The sequence below is a fragment of the Rhododendron vialii genome, chromosome 1a, assembly GCF_030253575.1.
Source record: "Rhododendron vialii isolate Sample 1 chromosome 1a, ASM3025357v1".
NCBI lineage: Eukaryota > Viridiplantae > Streptophyta > Magnoliopsida > Ericales > Ericaceae > Rhododendron > Rhododendron vialii.
This window is the reverse complement of record NC_080557.1, coordinates 2,121,201-2,137,814: the sequence shown is the minus strand read 5'-3', so window position 1 is coordinate 2,137,814 and position 16,614 is coordinate 2,121,201. Positions and strand designations below refer to the sequence as shown.

Here is a 16,614-nt window from a genome sequence, read left to right as displayed (position 1 = left end):
GGAAAATCTTATTTTTTCCTTCCCGTTTTCAATTTTGGCAGTTTCTACAATTTTTGGAATTCTTTATTTTTACCTTTTTAGTCTATTTTCTACGGTTTTTAGGGTTTGGCCTTATGACCTATGTTTTATTTAGTTTTTTTCATCAATAATAATATCAGCGTCTTCTCTCTTCTTGTGGATTCGAGTTTTACTTCGTTTGGATTAGTTCGCTATTAGTCTCTATTAGAGATAAATTCCTGTGTGTGTCACATTAGAGGACCAACCTTATCATCAAATTCCACATGTGACCTAAACATCACATTATTTGCCTCATCTTGTTAAACAAAAAGAAAAAAATAATGATAAAACCACACATGCCATTGCCAAGTAGCTTGAATTAACCTTCATTAGAGTGTGACAGTAGGATTTTCATCATGGCAGCAAGAAAAGCCATAGACATCTCAATAGCACGAAGGCACTCCGGACACTTCATACTCTCCGGCATCCTCCCGGTACTGGTTCTCAAAAACTCATACCGGAAAAACGGGTGCTCAGTTGCATGAAGCATGTCGTGATGATCCTTGAACGACCGTTCAAACCCTTTAGTGGCCACATGTTCCTTCCATACGTCGTACTTCAACAAAGTATCCATCACTTTGGTCCCGTGTCCATTCACCACCACTTGCGACCCCCGACCCAGCACGGCCCAGCCTCCAGTACTCTTGTCATAGCTCAGCAGTTTCATGATTTCTTGCACCATGGGGTCGTGGTCGCCGTCTATTCGACCTATCTGGATCTTGGAAAACAACATGCTTTCCAATCGAGTCCAGAAGCACCATATCATGGGCTCTGGCCATGCGTGGCTGAGCTTTTCATTTGTGATGGCGGTGATGATTGTACGAACTTTTTCTTTCATGCTGCTCTTTCCGACGTAGACCATCTCTAGAGGGATGTGAGCCGATTGGGCAACGAATCGTGCTGTCTTGGTGAATCTTCGAATCCACTCGATGTCATCCCCTCCGTAAACGAAAATGTGTTTCTCATCGCTTATCTGATAAAATGAAAAATTCCATGTTGTGTTAGAGCAAGTACTCCAACTATTCCTTATCTGATAAAATGGAAAATTTCCGTGTTGATGTCAGAGCAAGTCCAATTAGAGCTACTAAAACAACCTACAACGTAACCTACCTATTAGGAAATTATTTCCCTAACAAGGATTTAAATATCTTGCATTACGTTGCATTTCGTTTCAATTCTGCTATACCCCGTTACATAAATGCTATATCCCGTTTCAATTCTGCTATACTCTGATTGGCAATAAGTAAAGTAGCCTCTACGTTTTATTAATCAAGCTTGAGTGGTTAAGATGAATAATGTGGGATAAAGTATAACACAACTGATTCCTGTCACATATCATTTGATATTTTGATTGCCACTGTTTCCATAACATGTCCTGAAACTATTACTCCCTCCGTCCCGATTCTATTGTCTCTAATTCTCTTCTAACCAAATTGAAAATTGATTATAAATTTTAATTGGTAGTATTTTTTACATGCAATATGGGTTCTATTTGATAGATCTCAATGTGCTCTTTTAAACAAAATTTTCAAAATCACCTAAAACAATATAGATTGCAAGATATAATCAATTAAAAAGTGACACGTACTCCAAAAAGGACAATAGAATCGAGATTGATGGAGTATTTACGGAGTAACATATGTATATATGCATGCATAAATAGTGTTTGATTACCACTATCTATATTTGTTGGGAAAAATTACGTACCCAATCCAGGACTGTTTGGTCAATACCATTCACAAGCAAGTCAAGCTTCCAAGTCTCTCCCTCCCACAAAATCTTCTCTCGAGAGCTAGTGAAAGGCAAAGCATTGCTCCTCCAAATCCACATCATGTGAATTGCATTGGGGCTCGCCACCCTTCCTTTTGGGTCCAACACCACAAGGATAGGGTTATTACGAAAATGCCCCCTCTCCTTCACGAACCTAATCACCACACGATCGATCAGTGAAGGGTGGTGCACTGTGTACCATGGCATAGTGTGTTGTAGGGTCTCAAACTTTTTTTGCATCTGGTCGGTCCACTGTTGCACAGAGCGATCCAGAATTGGGACCCAAACCACCTCGTACAGGTTGTCCGACCTTGTCGCACGTTGTCGGGACTCGTTGTAGATTTGTTTCAGAATTGACAGCTCGTCTGGGGAGATGTCTAGGCTTGATATTAGCAATAACACATTTTTCCTCCTTAGAATGTCAAGATTAGCCTGTTTTTTCCATAGAGACGGTAAATTAGTGAAAAGGGTTCGAACCTATGGCCGCTTCCCGCAATTTTATTTATTTATTTATTTTGTGGAAACGACATTGTATTCTTCCTTAATGAGGTCTGCACTCAAGTAGAAGTATTGAAATTATTCAATGGTCTTGGCCTTTGGGGCACCGCGCCCTACGTGGTGTCCCAACACTTTTTTCTTCACCACGTATGCTTGTGAGGATAAGTACTTACAAGTATTTTGAGTTGTGTCTAGAATTCAACCCAAATTGTGATGCAATAAGTTATCATACCCATTTGTTATTGGGTAGTTTGGACTTGATTTATCAGGTAAGGTTTCTCTTTAACTACTACAAAAACGTTCAATTGCGACGAAAAAACTGTCACTAGAGTAACAAAATTCGTTGCTAAATTTATAGGCGACGAAAAGTTGTCGCCGTGTTTTCATTGCCGGAAATCCTTGCGATGGAGAATGTGATTTCATCGTCGAAACTGGTACCTTTTGGTGACGAAATCCATATTTTCTTGCCAAATGGTACCTTTTGTTAACAAAATCTCATTTCCTTGCCAAATTGGTCCGATTTGACGATGAAATTCGACCAGATCCCATAGAAAGACATTACAAGCCCTTAAGAAAAAAAAAAAAAAGATTTGTTGAGGCGGAAATAAAGATATCAAATTTCTACCAAGATAACTGGTAGCTCCAACCAATAAGAATCCTAATGAACCTAAAAAATGGGTAAAGGCCTAGCAAAAATTACTTGTTTTCATTTTGTCGCGAAATATGTCTAATTTGGCGACGGAATCTGAAGTATTTACTTGCCAAAAGGTATCATTTTTGGCGACGAATTTAGATTGCATCGCCAAAAGAATTTTTCCCTGTAGTGTTTGTGTAATGATTATTTATGCGGTCTAGGGGTTATTTAAAAGTGCTCGGGATATTACTGGTTACTGGCTCATTCTACTTCTCTCTTTTGTCCCAAGATTTGCAGGTAAAATATATTGTTTTGAAGGCGGAATCAGGTGAATCTTTTGCGCAATGTATTCAGCTATATATAAGGAGTTCATGTTCAAACCCTTGTCTTAGAAGAACCATCAAAGAGAGGTGGTTGATCATCCCCGGCATAAATCAGGGCCTTGAGAACTTCCATGTTATCAATATGGATCATTTCAAAGGTTTTGAGCAGTTTCTCGTAGGATTCATTATTCCTCTTCTCATCTACAAGTAAAGGCAAGATTTAGTTATAACTTTGAATATTGTCCATATCGTTTTTTTTTTTTTGCTCGGCAAACGAACGATTTTATATATCTCGAAGGGGAACATCGAGGACAAAATATCTTTGCTCAAGGAGCCAAAGACAACCAGCACAACCATAAGAAAAAAACAAATCTTCCAACAAAATGTTGAAAGACGCCCATACGGATTATGTTACAATTTTACTTTCCGAATACCATCTAAAAACACCTTAAAATCCTCCACAGAGTACACTTTGATATCGAATTTTGCTTTCATCCACATCGCGACCCTTGTTTTGATTAGGTCCCCCACCTCCCAAGCCTGAGTTGATGCATTATTAAAAACGTAATCATTCCGAACCAACCATAACGACCACAGAGTAGCAAAGAAACAAGCTTCCCATATGTGTCTTTCCAGATTGTCGAACCCAAGACTGAACCACCAATTAGCTAAGTCTAGAACCGTATAAGGGCACACCCATTTGACATCCCACCATTTCATAATTACTGACCATACAGCCCAAGAGAATCTGCAATGGAGAAACAAATGTTGGTGTGATTCAATGTATTCGGCACAGAGAGGGCAGAGAGCTTGGTGGACTTCATGTAACAAATTTCTACTTAGAAGCAAAGAGCGGGTTGCCACTTTCTCCTTTATAGCTAGCCATGCAAAGATTTCCACCTTTGGGGGACTTAGATTCTTCCAAATGGAACCCAAGAGAGCATTGTTTGAATGGGATGTCAGTTCCCAATGATCATACGCTGATTTCACAGAAAAATTCCCGTCCATCGCCCATCTCCACTGTAATATATCAGGCTTGGTTGGGTTTAAGGTCACATCCCGTAGTCTGCGCTTCAAGTTCTCCATCTCCTGATCCTCCCTCCCAAACGGCCTTCTCCTAAACAATAGCTCCCAACACCCCCCATTCGAATGTCCCCACAAGGTACTGACCTTCGCCTCCCTTTGAGTGGATAATGAGAATAGTCTAGGGTACTTCTCTCTTAAGCATGTTTCACCCAGCCAGGTATGTTCCCAAAAAAGAGTGGTATTGCCTGAGTTGACTTGAACTCTAAAACTGTCTCGGATAGAATAGCCCAAGTGAGAGGATGTATTCTCCAAAGAGCAAATATTTGCCCAAATTTTCGACACTGAGCCTGAGCCACGAGCATATGGAAGCCAACAATTTGAATCCAACGCATATTTACCGACGATTACTTTCACCCACAATGCCTCTTTATTCTTACCAAATCTCCACCACCATTTGGCCAAGAGAGCTTGATTCTGTTGTAATATTCTCTTCACCCCCAAGCCTCCATTATCTTTCTTCCTCCCTATCTCATCCCAACTAACCAAATGCATTTTCCTTTTGTCAACGGAGTCTCCCCAGAAGAATTGTCGCTGTAATTTCTCTAGCTTTCCGGCTACTGCAATCGGCATTTTAAATAGAGACATAAAGTAGACAGGAACATTCCCGGTGTTTGAGTTGATGAGCGTAAGCTTTCCCCCTTTCGAGATGAAACGAGATCTCCAAATCGTCATTAGCTTTTCAAACTTGTCGATAACAGGCTGCCATGTTTTGATCCTTCCTGGATTTGCTCCCAATGGTAGCCCAAGATATTTGATAGGAAGCTTTTCCAATTTGCACCCCATAATTCGAGCTAACGAGATTGCTTCCTCAGATGGAACATTTACACCGCAAAGAGAACTTTTAGAAAAGTTGATTTTCAAGCCAGACATAAGTTGGAAACATCTTAGAATTCTTTTAATATTGGCCATCTCCTCTGGGTCGTTGTTGCAGAAAAGAATGGTATCGTCCGCAAATTGTAAATGGGATATACATACCCCTTCCCTTCCCATTGTTGTTCCTCTGATGATATTCCTTCCTTTTGCTCTCTCTAGCATTATATTGAGGCCCTCTGCCACTATGTTAAATAGGAAAGGCGAGAGTGGATCTCCTTGACGCAGTCCCTTTTGCAAATGAAATTCCTTGGTAGCTGAACCGTTGATCAAAATCGACATAGAGACTGAGGAGCAACACTCTAAAATCCATCTACACCATTTGTCCCCAAAACCAACCTTTGAAAGCATATCAACCAAAAAACTCCAATTAACACAATCATATGCCCTTTCAAAATCGAGCTTTAAGATAAAGCCCCCTCGCGCACTAGTTTTCCAACTATGGATAACCTCATTGGCTATGAGGACCCCATCTAGAATCTGTTTTCCTCCAATGAAAGCTGCTTGAGCCTCCCCAATAATTGAAGGCATATGCTCTTTGATTCTATTAGCCAAGACCTTAGAGAGCAACTTGTATGCCCACCCAATCAAGCTAATAGGTCTATACTCTTTAAATGATAATGGACAAGCTACCTTAGGAATTAAAGCAACAAACGTGGAATTGATACCTTTGGTTAGCTTTCCATTAGAATGGAACTCTGAAAAGAATTTAAAAACTGTGTCCTTTAAGAAGTCCCACCCTCTCTTGACAAAAGAGAAGTTAAAACCGTCGGGCCCAGGAGCTTTGAAACTGCAGCAACCTTTTAGAGCTGCCAATATTTCCTTTTCCTCAAACTGTTTCTCCAGAAGCCTTGCCACTCCCGTTTCTAATTTCCTGGTAAACCCTCCCTCCAACATAGGCCTGATCCTTCTCTCTTCCTTAAAGTTATTGCCAAAAAACTCCACTGCAGCATCTTTGATCATTCCTGGATCCTCCACCATTACCCCATTGACGATCACAGACCCCACCAAGTTCCTCTTAAATCTGTTGTTTGCTGTTACTTGAAAAAATCTGGTATTCCTATCTCCTAACTTCAGCCATTTCACTCTTGATTTTTGTCTCCAAAGAGTTTCGGACAGCTTGGAAAGTCTCCAAAATTCTGCCTTTACTGAACATCGAAGGGCTTTTTCCTCCTCATTTAGATGCCTTTCTTCAGCTAGGGTATCAAAATGATGGAGTTTGGCTTCGGTATCTTCGAGGGCACAATTGATGTTTCCAAACTCTTCTTTATTCCATACTCTCAATCTATCTTTGATAGCTCTCAGTTTTTGAACAATTGTAAAGCCAGCCCAACCACTAACCTGAACCTCATCCCATGTTGCTTTTGCTATCTTCAAACAATTCGGGTGGGAAAGCCACATGTCCATGAACCTAAATGGTTTTGGACCCCAATCCCTATTATCATCCAATAGCATAATTGGGCAATGATCCGATATGGGTCTAGGAAGACCCCATTGTAGAACCTTAAACTTGTCAAGGAAGGTTTGAGACAGCAAAAACCTATCCAATCTGCTATGGATGGCTTGATTTTGGAAATTAGTCCAAGTAAACTTCCTGCCCATCATAGGTAAATCCAGAATTTCCATAATATTACAAAACTCTATAAAATCTCTCATACCTCTATCCACTTCTATGCAGCCCACCCTTTCAGATACATCCATAATATCGTTAAAATCACCCCCAATGCACCACGGATTCTGATCATTTGCTTTAAGGACCAATAGTTCCTCCCAAAGCTCTCTACGAGAAACGACTACATTTGGCGCATAGATATTCACTAAGGTACAGGGGAAATCGTTGATATGCCCTTGTATCAAAATGAAGGATCTATGAACACTCGCACTAGAAGCTTTGAAAAAAGAATCTTTCCACATAATAAGCAATCCCCCAGAGGCACCCACAGAATTGGAGCACGCAAAATCCATGTTACTAGCACCCCAAATTTTCTGTAAACCAGAACGATCCACTGAATCCAGCTTAGTCTCCTGTATAAACAAAATATCTGGCTTCCTTTTCTTAATAATTTTCGAAAGAAATCTCTTTTTTACCACACTTCCCATACCTCTAATATTCCAAGATAACATCAACATAAAAACAAAACAAACCCATAATAGTCACCGCAATTGGTTCCGAGGATCAGTTACACTTCTCCTTCTCTCTCATGCATGAGAGCATCCTCCTTAAATTCGGCCTCTATCATCTTTTCTAAAACCCGTTCATCGTGTTGTAAAAATTTAACATTTAATAAAGAGCCGACAGCCATGGTTGCCCTTACCTCATCGACGATGCGTTGAGAGCTTTGACTGAAATCAGTAGAGGAAATGGAATCGGAAACCTCCTCCTCCTGGACGCTCGCCAGTTCTTCCTGGATCTGTATGAGGTTTGCCATTTGTCTTCGTCTTCTCCTTCTACACTCTTTACTGTTGAGGTCCACCATAAGGTTGATGCTAGGAATTTGGGAAGGGTGGGCTGCCTCAAGAGCCCTTGGGATTGAGCTCTGCAAATTCGGAGGTGTAGTTCTCTCATCAACGATGTGTTGGGAGCTTTGGACAGTTTGAGGCGTACACCCTACCAACTGGTTTGAGGGATCTGAACAAGACTCCTCTGACAGTATAGAGTTCTCCGCTCCCAACTTACACCCTTCTTTCATTATTCGAGGCTCACATAATTCAGCCACTTTGCTACTTTGGCCCAACAAGAGGGCTTGGGCCACACACCTTTCTTTTAATAGTTTAGGCCCATCTAAATTAACCTCAGTACAGCTTTGGCCCAACAAGTTGGCGTGAAGTAAAGGTTCACCTGCCCCCAAAGTCACCGACTCCTCCACAATGGATTCAAAGTCCTCCACATCATTCTTGTTCCTTGAGCTGATAGGCAATAAATGCATTGTCCATATTGTCCATATCGTTAATTAAATACATTAATATTCCTTTAATTCATTCGAACAGCTGGTTCATTAGTGGGCATACGTACCTATGATTTGGTTGCAAATATCCAATTGCTCCTTAAGATGCTCATGACATTTGTTGAGCATTTGAGCGAAGCTATTTGGGTCCCTGAAATCATAATGTATATGTGAAGAAGACATGTCATTTGTAACAGCTTTTATTCATAAATAGCTACATATACATGCTCAACTAATTACTAGTCATTATGCTCCTCAATATATCTCCTTTTATAAATGCATATATAGATCTGGAGTTAAAGAATTTTGAATTCTAGGGGCACTCCAATATTTTTTGTAAATTTGTATATATATTATTTGTTCATTTTATAACACAAATGTCTTTGCTAGCTTAGTGAAAAGTTGATTTTAGTCTGTGTGGAGTATCCGAGTTCGAGTCTTTTGGGTAGTTTTTTTCATTTGAAATGTTTTTTTTTTCAAAAATAATGCTATTGTAATTGCCAGGTTTCGAAACTAAGTCAAGTAGAATTCAAGCCAACCACTTTGGCTGCTGGTAACAGAACAATTAGCATGCATTATAATCTAGCTTTGGACGTTCAAATCCCTTGGGCCTGCCCTGTCTAGGCTCATAAGATTATTAGTTATGGATTTTTGGTTAGGTGAGAGACCTAATCGGCCCCATTTCTTATCATTGTCCAAACACAAAGCTGCATCTAGTACCCGGTACGGCAACATGTATGCTCATAGTAAGTCCAACAAGGGAACTATGACATCTTCAAGTTAATTTGGTGTCTATTAGCTGTAGTATTTCTGCAGTTAAAATGTACATCTAGTTGGATTTTTCTATTTTACGATGATTAGTCATAGACTCATGATAACTCAACCATAAAATTCCATTCAAGCTTTCTATGTACTTGTTTTGTGTGCCTATCAATATTGGTCTTCTGAGTTCTTGATTTCTAAAATTCTCTAATCCATGACATACAAAAATCGATCTGATTATTGAATGAGATAGTATAGAAAACACATGAATGGTAACATACTCATAGCCTGTGCTACTGAGCCCACTGATCTGAGCCATGCAAACCACGACTCCTCTCAGTGTCCAATAAACAACAGTTGGAGTAGTATCCTTAGCTGCAGTGAACGCCGGAACATCATTAGCAACATACGCAGAAGGTAGCTCCTTGAATGCAACCATGCACCTAGTCAAGTCCAACATGGCCCCAAAGAGATTGTTAAGGGCTTCAACGACGTCCGGTTTCAATGGGCGGAAGTACTTTAGTTGCTTGAGGGAATTACCCATCGGAATAGGGAGCTGCTTTGACGGGTAGCTTTGTGGTGCTAGGAGCCAGAACTTGCCGTAGTGTACTGCGAAGGCTGCTAGGGTTAGCACCAACTTAGCTTCCCATGGGTAGATTGATAACATGTTTAGTAGAGAGAATGTTGTTTGGTGTCTGTCTTCACCAACCTCACACTTGAATGCTATCTGAAAATTCAATTTTCCGAGGTAAATTCAATTTTCCTAGAAAAAATTTCTGTTTTTTCTTAGATTCCCGTTATTTTGAATACATCATTTATCTCGATGAGAGAAGTGCAAAAAGTAAAAAATACAACCAAAAAAAAAAAAGGGACATTAAAAAAAAACTTTTATTTTGGCCTTAGGAAGAAAAGTAAATCATACATTGTTTCAAAAAATGCAAGGATAAGTTGTTTTCTTTGAATCAAGTCGTGCTAATCATAAAGCAATATAATCAAAGTCATAATTTGATTTTTTTTTTTTTATAGCTTTTATGTCTTATTACTTTTTATTGTTTAATAGCGAATATATGGGCAACCAAGCTTGAGGTCGGGTTTGGGCCACTCAAATATCAGGGCCGGCCCTGGTATGAACTAGATACATTGGTTCAGTTTTTCCGTTATTTTTGTGCATGGAGTAGTATTCTTGGTTCATAACAGAACATAATCTGTGTTTCACCAAAAAGAGAGAAAAAATCTGCTTTTTAACCTCGGAGGAAATTCTTGTGATCATTTCTGATAGCGCATGAAGCATAATGTAACCGGCGTGTAGAGCTTTGTCCTCCGTCTTCTGTGCATGTCCGTGGACGCCCTGCAATAAGATCACCATTGAATCAGCAAAACAAGCATTCATCTTGGTACGTAGAGTGTAGGCCCTCGTCCACCACGAATGCAGTATTCCCGCTTTTTGATGAGAAAAAAAGAAACTAGTTAGAGGAATAGATATGCTGCATAATATGTTCATGAAAGAGGAGAATTAATGAAGGATTGATTACACACACGTACTGGTATGTTGCTACGGACGGCCATAGTGATACGACTGAAGATATCCTCGACATAGTAGAGAATGGGTCTGACATCGACTTCAAGGCCCGCGGGATTATGGGTAATCTTAATCTGCCTCAACATCAAATCGCTGCGACTGGATGCCGCGAACATGCTTTGGTGATGACTCTTGAAAAGTTGCTGTTTCGAAGTAGTCTTCGGTACTGTTGAAGTCCTCTCCGATCCTGAAGTAGTCTTCGGAACTGTTGAAGTCCTCCCCGATCCTGCAAACTTGCCCATTCGTAGCGGGCAGGTCTAGCTAGGGAATTTGCAGTTGTAATGTATAGAGAATATACGCAGGAGAGAGAGCTTGCGTTTTCTTGTTGTAATCTGGTATTCCCTATTTGTAGCATGGGAAATGGAATCAATTAAAGAGTGGGCTGAAATTCCTTGCTTCCAATCCAATCAATCTTAAATTCCCCTCAACTTCGTTTGAAGCCTAGGCTTTTTCGAGTGAGGACAGTCTGTCCTCAGCACATGTTTGCTTTTCAGGCTGTGTTCTTGTGACCTTAACTTAAACTTAACTTAAATTCTGAAGTTTTGTACTTATTTGAATTTTTTTCGCATTTGTTAGTTTTGCGGCAAACTTTTGTGGGTTATTGATTCGTCTTAACAAGAGAAATCAAAAAAGTAAAATTCTTTTACTTTTACCAAAGTATTTTGAGAAATAACCATTTTTTATCCCAAAAAAAATGATTTTTTTTCGGCTAAAAGTGATTATTTCCCCAAATACTTGGGTAAAAGTTTTTTTTTTTTTTACTTTTCCGATTTCTCTCGTCGAGACAAATCAATAACTCAAAAAAATTTGGTGCAAAACTAACAAATGCGAAATTCAAATAAGGACAAAATTCTCAAATTTAAGTTAAGTTTAAGTTAAACTCATAAGAATGCCGCCTCAATATGGGTGTCCAAGAATCCCATGTGGTACCTGCTCGGCACATCCGGTCTGTCCAATATACTTTTAGACGGATTGGATTGAAACTTTTTCTCTCCTTTCACTCCAACACTTTCTCTCTTTTTTTTTTCTCTCCAAATCCTAGCTGTCCAAAAATGTGATGGATGGCTCCGATGCGTTGAGTAGGCACCACACGGTACTCACCTGGCACTGAAAAATATTCCCTTGTGTGAGGAATTTTTCAGTGTCGGGTGGATATATCTCATGTGGTACCCGCACAGCACATCCGGACCTTGGTCCACAATAGGTCCTTGGTCCTTGTGCAGAGTGCTTTCTCTAATGAAGCCTTTAGAAAGTAGCTCTTCCACTTGCCTTTGCAACTTTTCATGCTCCCTCGGACTCATCCAATAATGGGGACGGTTTGGCAAGCTGGAACTTGGAACTAAGTCAATCTGATATTGGATCTCTCGCAGGGGTGGAAGCCCATCCAACAACTCCAGCAGAAACATGTCCTGAAATTCCTTCAGAAGGGGCTGGATAATAGCTGGAACATTCTGATCAAGCATTACTCGCTGTGGGCTCTCCGACTGGCGCACGCTCAAAGAGTCACCACCCGGATTTTTGAGATGGAGGATCCGAGAAACCGAGAACTTGTTTGAAAAAGGCATTTGATCTAGTGAAAACCTTCGAGACTTTGGGTTCGGGAGTCACGTTACAAACGGGAAAGGTTTTGTTGAAAGCACCCCATTTGCTTGGCAAAACCGGTCTCTAATAAACATTTTCAAAGGGGAAAAATTTCGTATATCTTTTGGAGAATAAAACTCTTTAATAAACAAGCAAAGGGGGAAGGGTCATGGGGGAATATATCACATTGGTGTGCACGTGGTGTTGCCTGTACAGAAGTGATAAGAATATGATGTTGTGAGACAAAATAACTATCCAATAAATTGTCTAGATCAGATCCATCCTCACACGGCTTAGCATAATACCGCGCACGGTCTTATGGTATGCCGTGCGATCTACCTGCTTTGCTGTTAGACTAATCATCAATACCCCAGAATAGTGCGCGACATGTTATATATTTCGTGCGTTATTCCCTAAAGATATCAGGTGACGCACAACCGCTGATCCGTCTTGAAACAGTACCATCTCTTCAAGCCATGAACATAAAAATAATTTTCAGTGTATTTGATCACCTAGGATGATCAAGAAAATCTTTTTTGGACATAAAACATAGTTTGTAGATATGGTCTCATCCTGATAAGTATTGATGACAGTATTTCAACAATACAAACAGGCTTGATGAAAGATGACGAAGATCTAGACTATTTAAACAAACGAACAACAACTAATAAAAGACCATTTTCCTGAACATATTACGCCGTGCGACGCATCAGAATGCCGCACGATGCGGTATGTCCAGCACAATGATTGTTTTTGTTTTTGAAAATAGTTTTTAAGTCAGTCTTTAACCAAAAGGGGTTAAACCTGACTACAGGAAAGTTCTTTCAGGGATCAGGACATGGCCTATTCCAAGTAAACTTGGTTTTTACCTTTGGTCTTGAGCTTGAATGAGGACGGATGATGATAGATGAGTGTGGACAAGATCAGTTGAGAAAATATATATGTGTGTGGGTAAGAATGGTTATTGGATGTTTTGGTAGGTAAGATTTCAAAGTGAGTAAAAGACTCACTTTAGTGGTGGGGAGAACAATGAGGCATTTTGAGAAAGAAAGTGCCTGGAGAATGTCTTGAAAGCAACTTTCTTAAGACTTGGAAGCAAAGAAGGGGTGTGAAAGCATGATGAGAGAGAAAGAAAATTCAGGACACCCTCCTCTTGAGTGGAGGGATGTATTTATAGGCAAGAGCCAAGAATTTTGAATTCAAATGAGGGAGGTATTTTCTGGCCGGGCTAGAAGTGCTTTTTCAGCTAAGCCATTTTGCAGCTGTGACTTAATACAGGCGTGGCCGATAGCTTACTGAGCCAGTCAGAACTTTTCCACAAAATGCCGTGCAGTTAACCTCATGACTACGTGCAGCATAATAAGTTTTATTACGCCATGCGGTGTAGAAGTGTTCCGTGCGGTATTCTAAGTTCAGTCTAGGGCTTCTTGGGCTTATCTGGTTTTTGGATTTTTTGGGCTTTTAGGCTAAGGAAGTCCTTTATTCAAGCTTTCAAAGGTATCGTTTCCTTTATTTCATCATCGGGATGTTCAAAGAACCTCTGAGGTTCGGATTGGGGTGTCTACACTCGCAGGCTTTCCTTTCCAACGAGAACAAACACCACATTTGTCATCGAAATTTCACCTTCAAACTACGCCCTTGTCTGAAAATTGGTACCCTCCCCAGCCTGTGGCTTAGATACAATCTCCTTCGAAGGTAGCAAAACAATCTTGGTACCCCCGGAATGAGAGAATAAGTATTGGCGCCCCCGTCATGAATTACCCTGCGATCAAATTGTCATGGCCTCCCTAACAGGAGATGGCAAACATCCATTGCTACAACATCACACCAAACTTGATCCTTAGGCAACAAGATTTTATTAGAACTCGACAAAGGGTACATTGAGGCTTACAAAAGGTATCAACTCGACTTTCAATGGCAAGCTTACAAAAGGTATCAACTCGACTTTCGTTGCTTTGATCCCTAAGGTAGATTGTCCTGTGTTGTTTAAAGAATATAAATCCATTAGTATGATTGGATGGGTGTATAAGGTGCTTTCCAAAGTGCTAGCCAATAGAATTAAAGCTTTTTTGCCTTTGGTCATTGGAGAATCTCAAGCTGCATTTATAGGGGGAAAACAAATTCTTGATGGAGTTCTTATTGCAAATGAGGTTATACACAGCTGGAAATATAGTTCTCATGGGGGTTTGCTTCTTAAAATTGATTTTGAAAGGGCTTATGATTGTGTGAATTGGGGTTTTCTGCTAGACCTTTTTGCAAAAATGGGTTTCGGAGATAAATGGTGTGGGTGGATAAAAGAGTGTGTATCCTCGGTGACTATGTTCGTGCTGGTTAATGGATCGGCCTCGAAGGAATTTCAGATCCAGAGAGGCATTAGACAAAGCGACCCGTTATCCCCCTTCCTCTTTAATATTGTGGTTGAAGGACTCAACATTTTATTGGAAAGAGCTAGGGATCGAAACGTCATTAAAGGAGCAAGAATAGGGATTAATGGGGTTGTGGTATCCCATCTTCAGTTTGCAGATGACACAATTCTGTTCTGTAACAATGACATGGAGGAGCTGATTAGCATCAAAAGAATCCTTAGATGTTTTCAACTCATGTTTGGGCTGAAAATCAATTATTCCAAAAGCTCTTTATGTGGTATTAAAGTTCCCCATCAGGATGTGCAATCCTTGGCGCAAGTTATGGGATGTAAAGTGGAAAAGTTGCCGATTAAGTATTTGGGCTGGCCTTTGGGTGCCAATAGGATTAAAACTTGGGATTCTGTAGTGGAGAAGATGGAGGAGAGACTAAATGTGTGGCGTGGTCGATACAATTCGTCTGGGGGTAAACTTACGTTAATAAACTCTTCTCTGGCCAACCAGGCCATTTATTTTTTATCCATATTCAAAATGCCAGCGACTATAGCAAGGAAGATAGAGCAAATTCAGAGGAAATTTTTTTGGGAAGACACTATTGATAAGAGAAAACTCCACTTAGTCAAATGGGAGGTGCTTTGCAAGAAGAAGGAATTTGGTGGGTTAGGAGTGAAGAACTTGAGAGTCCAAAATCTAGCCCTCTTGGCCAAGTGATGGTGGCGATTTCATAATGACAGTGATTCCCTTGGGGGGTGGGTCGTAAGAGGAAAATATAACTTGGATCATGGTTGTTGGTTTCCTCGTTTGCCGGCCTCTGGAAGGACTTCTCAAATTTGGAAAGACATTTGCACTCTTGGGGATGTTTCTTCTTATATCGGTAATATCATCCAAGAGGGTTTCAGATTACAGGTCCATTCGGGCATGGAGATTTCTCTTTGGAATCATGTATGGTTAGGGGATACAACTCTTAGAGAGGAGTACCCACGGCTATGCTTAATTTCTTCTCAAAAAGATGCCGTGATTAATGTGATGCGGGGTGGAGCCAATGAAGGTTGCTGGAATCTGACTTTTACCAGAAGTTTACGTGATTGGAAAAACATTCAAGTGGAGGATCTAAAACGGAGATTGCAACTTGTAATACTGGATTTGGCAAGGCCAGATTCAGTGCTTTGGAATTGGTCATCGGATAATCGATTCTCGATAAAATCCATGTATAATCAATGGGAGAATGGTGGTCATACTAGGAGTTCGGTGATGGAAGCCATTTGGAAGAATGTATGCCCCCCAAAGGTGGAAATTTTCGCTTGGATGGCTATCCAATCCAAGGTGGCTACTAGAACCGTGTTATTGGGTCGAAATATGCTACCGGAGGGGCAATCTGTGTTATGCCCATTTTGCTCGCTGTACTTGGAATCACCTCATCATTTATTCTTGCATTGCCATTTTTCTTGGGACGTTTGGTCGAGGATTCTAGATTGGTGGCATGTAAAGTGGGTATGCCCTGCATCTGTGGAAGATCTATTTATTTGGTGGGATGATAGTAGTTTCAGAAATTTGGAGAAACACCTATGGGAAGCCACTTTTTACACAACTTTGTGGTCATTGTGGCTGGTTAGAAATTTGTATGTTTTCAATAATGCTACAACAAGTTCTGGGGAAGTGGTTGATTTGATTAAAACTAGAGTTGCAATGTGGGTAAAGGCAAAATTTGACATAAAGGTGTATTCGGTGGAGGATTTTAGGATTTTTCTGGATGGAGTTAGGGTGTTGAAACTTTTAGTTGGTTTGGGTGGTAAGGTGCTTTGCCATCCAATTTTCTGTTGGAGGGCTTTTGTTTATGGTCATTTTTATTCTTGTTTTGCTTAAGCATGTGTGTTCTCCGTGTTCAAGCCCCTCGATGTAACATTTTTTGAAGTTTTTATAAAAGTTTTGTTTTGCCGAGCAAAAAAAAGAGAGAGGGTACATTGAGGCAACCAATCTCTAAGCTCAAGAGAGAAGACTTGAGACAAAAAGAAGGCCAAAAGAAAAGATTGAAAGAGAAACCCCAACTTCCACTTTTGAAAAAATTAATTAAATATACCTCCATAATATCATTTCATTTAAAAAAAAATAACCACATCATATTTCCTATTGGTTGTCACAAATTAAT

The 16,614-nt window shown here is 40.2% G+C and overlaps 1 protein-coding gene and 1 pseudogene across 1 annotated transcript; both read right to left on the bottom strand.

The window, feature by feature from the left end:
* Window positions 1-16,614, bottom strand: part of LOC131317623 (uncharacterized) — a 102,036-nt pseudogene that overhangs the window by 34,565 nt on the left and 50,857 nt on the right.
* On the bottom strand, window positions 288-3,480 carry LOC131325503 (protein SIEVE ELEMENT OCCLUSION B-like). Its single transcript, XM_058357807.1, has 3 exons — window positions 2,764-3,480; window positions 1,765-2,259; window positions 288-1,030 (listed from the first exon to the last, which is right to left on the bottom strand). The coding sequence occupies exons 2-3, from the start codon at window positions 2,065-2,067 to the stop codon at window positions 377-379; spliced, it is 957 nt and encodes a 318-aa protein (XP_058213790.1). The 5' UTR covers window positions 2,068-2,259; window positions 2,764-3,480; the 3' UTR covers window positions 288-376.

What these genes read in the sequence shown, in the direction of transcription:
- LOC131325503 (XM_058357807.1), bottom strand. Translation starts at nt 2,067, where the DNA reads ATGCAAAAAAAGTTTGAGACCCTACAACACACTATGCCATGGTACACA. An exon ending in ACCAAACAGTCCTGGATTGG is followed by an intron (nt 1,031 to 1,764) that starts GTACGTAATTTT and finishes TCATTTTATCAG; the next exon opens with ATAAGCGATGAGAAACACAT.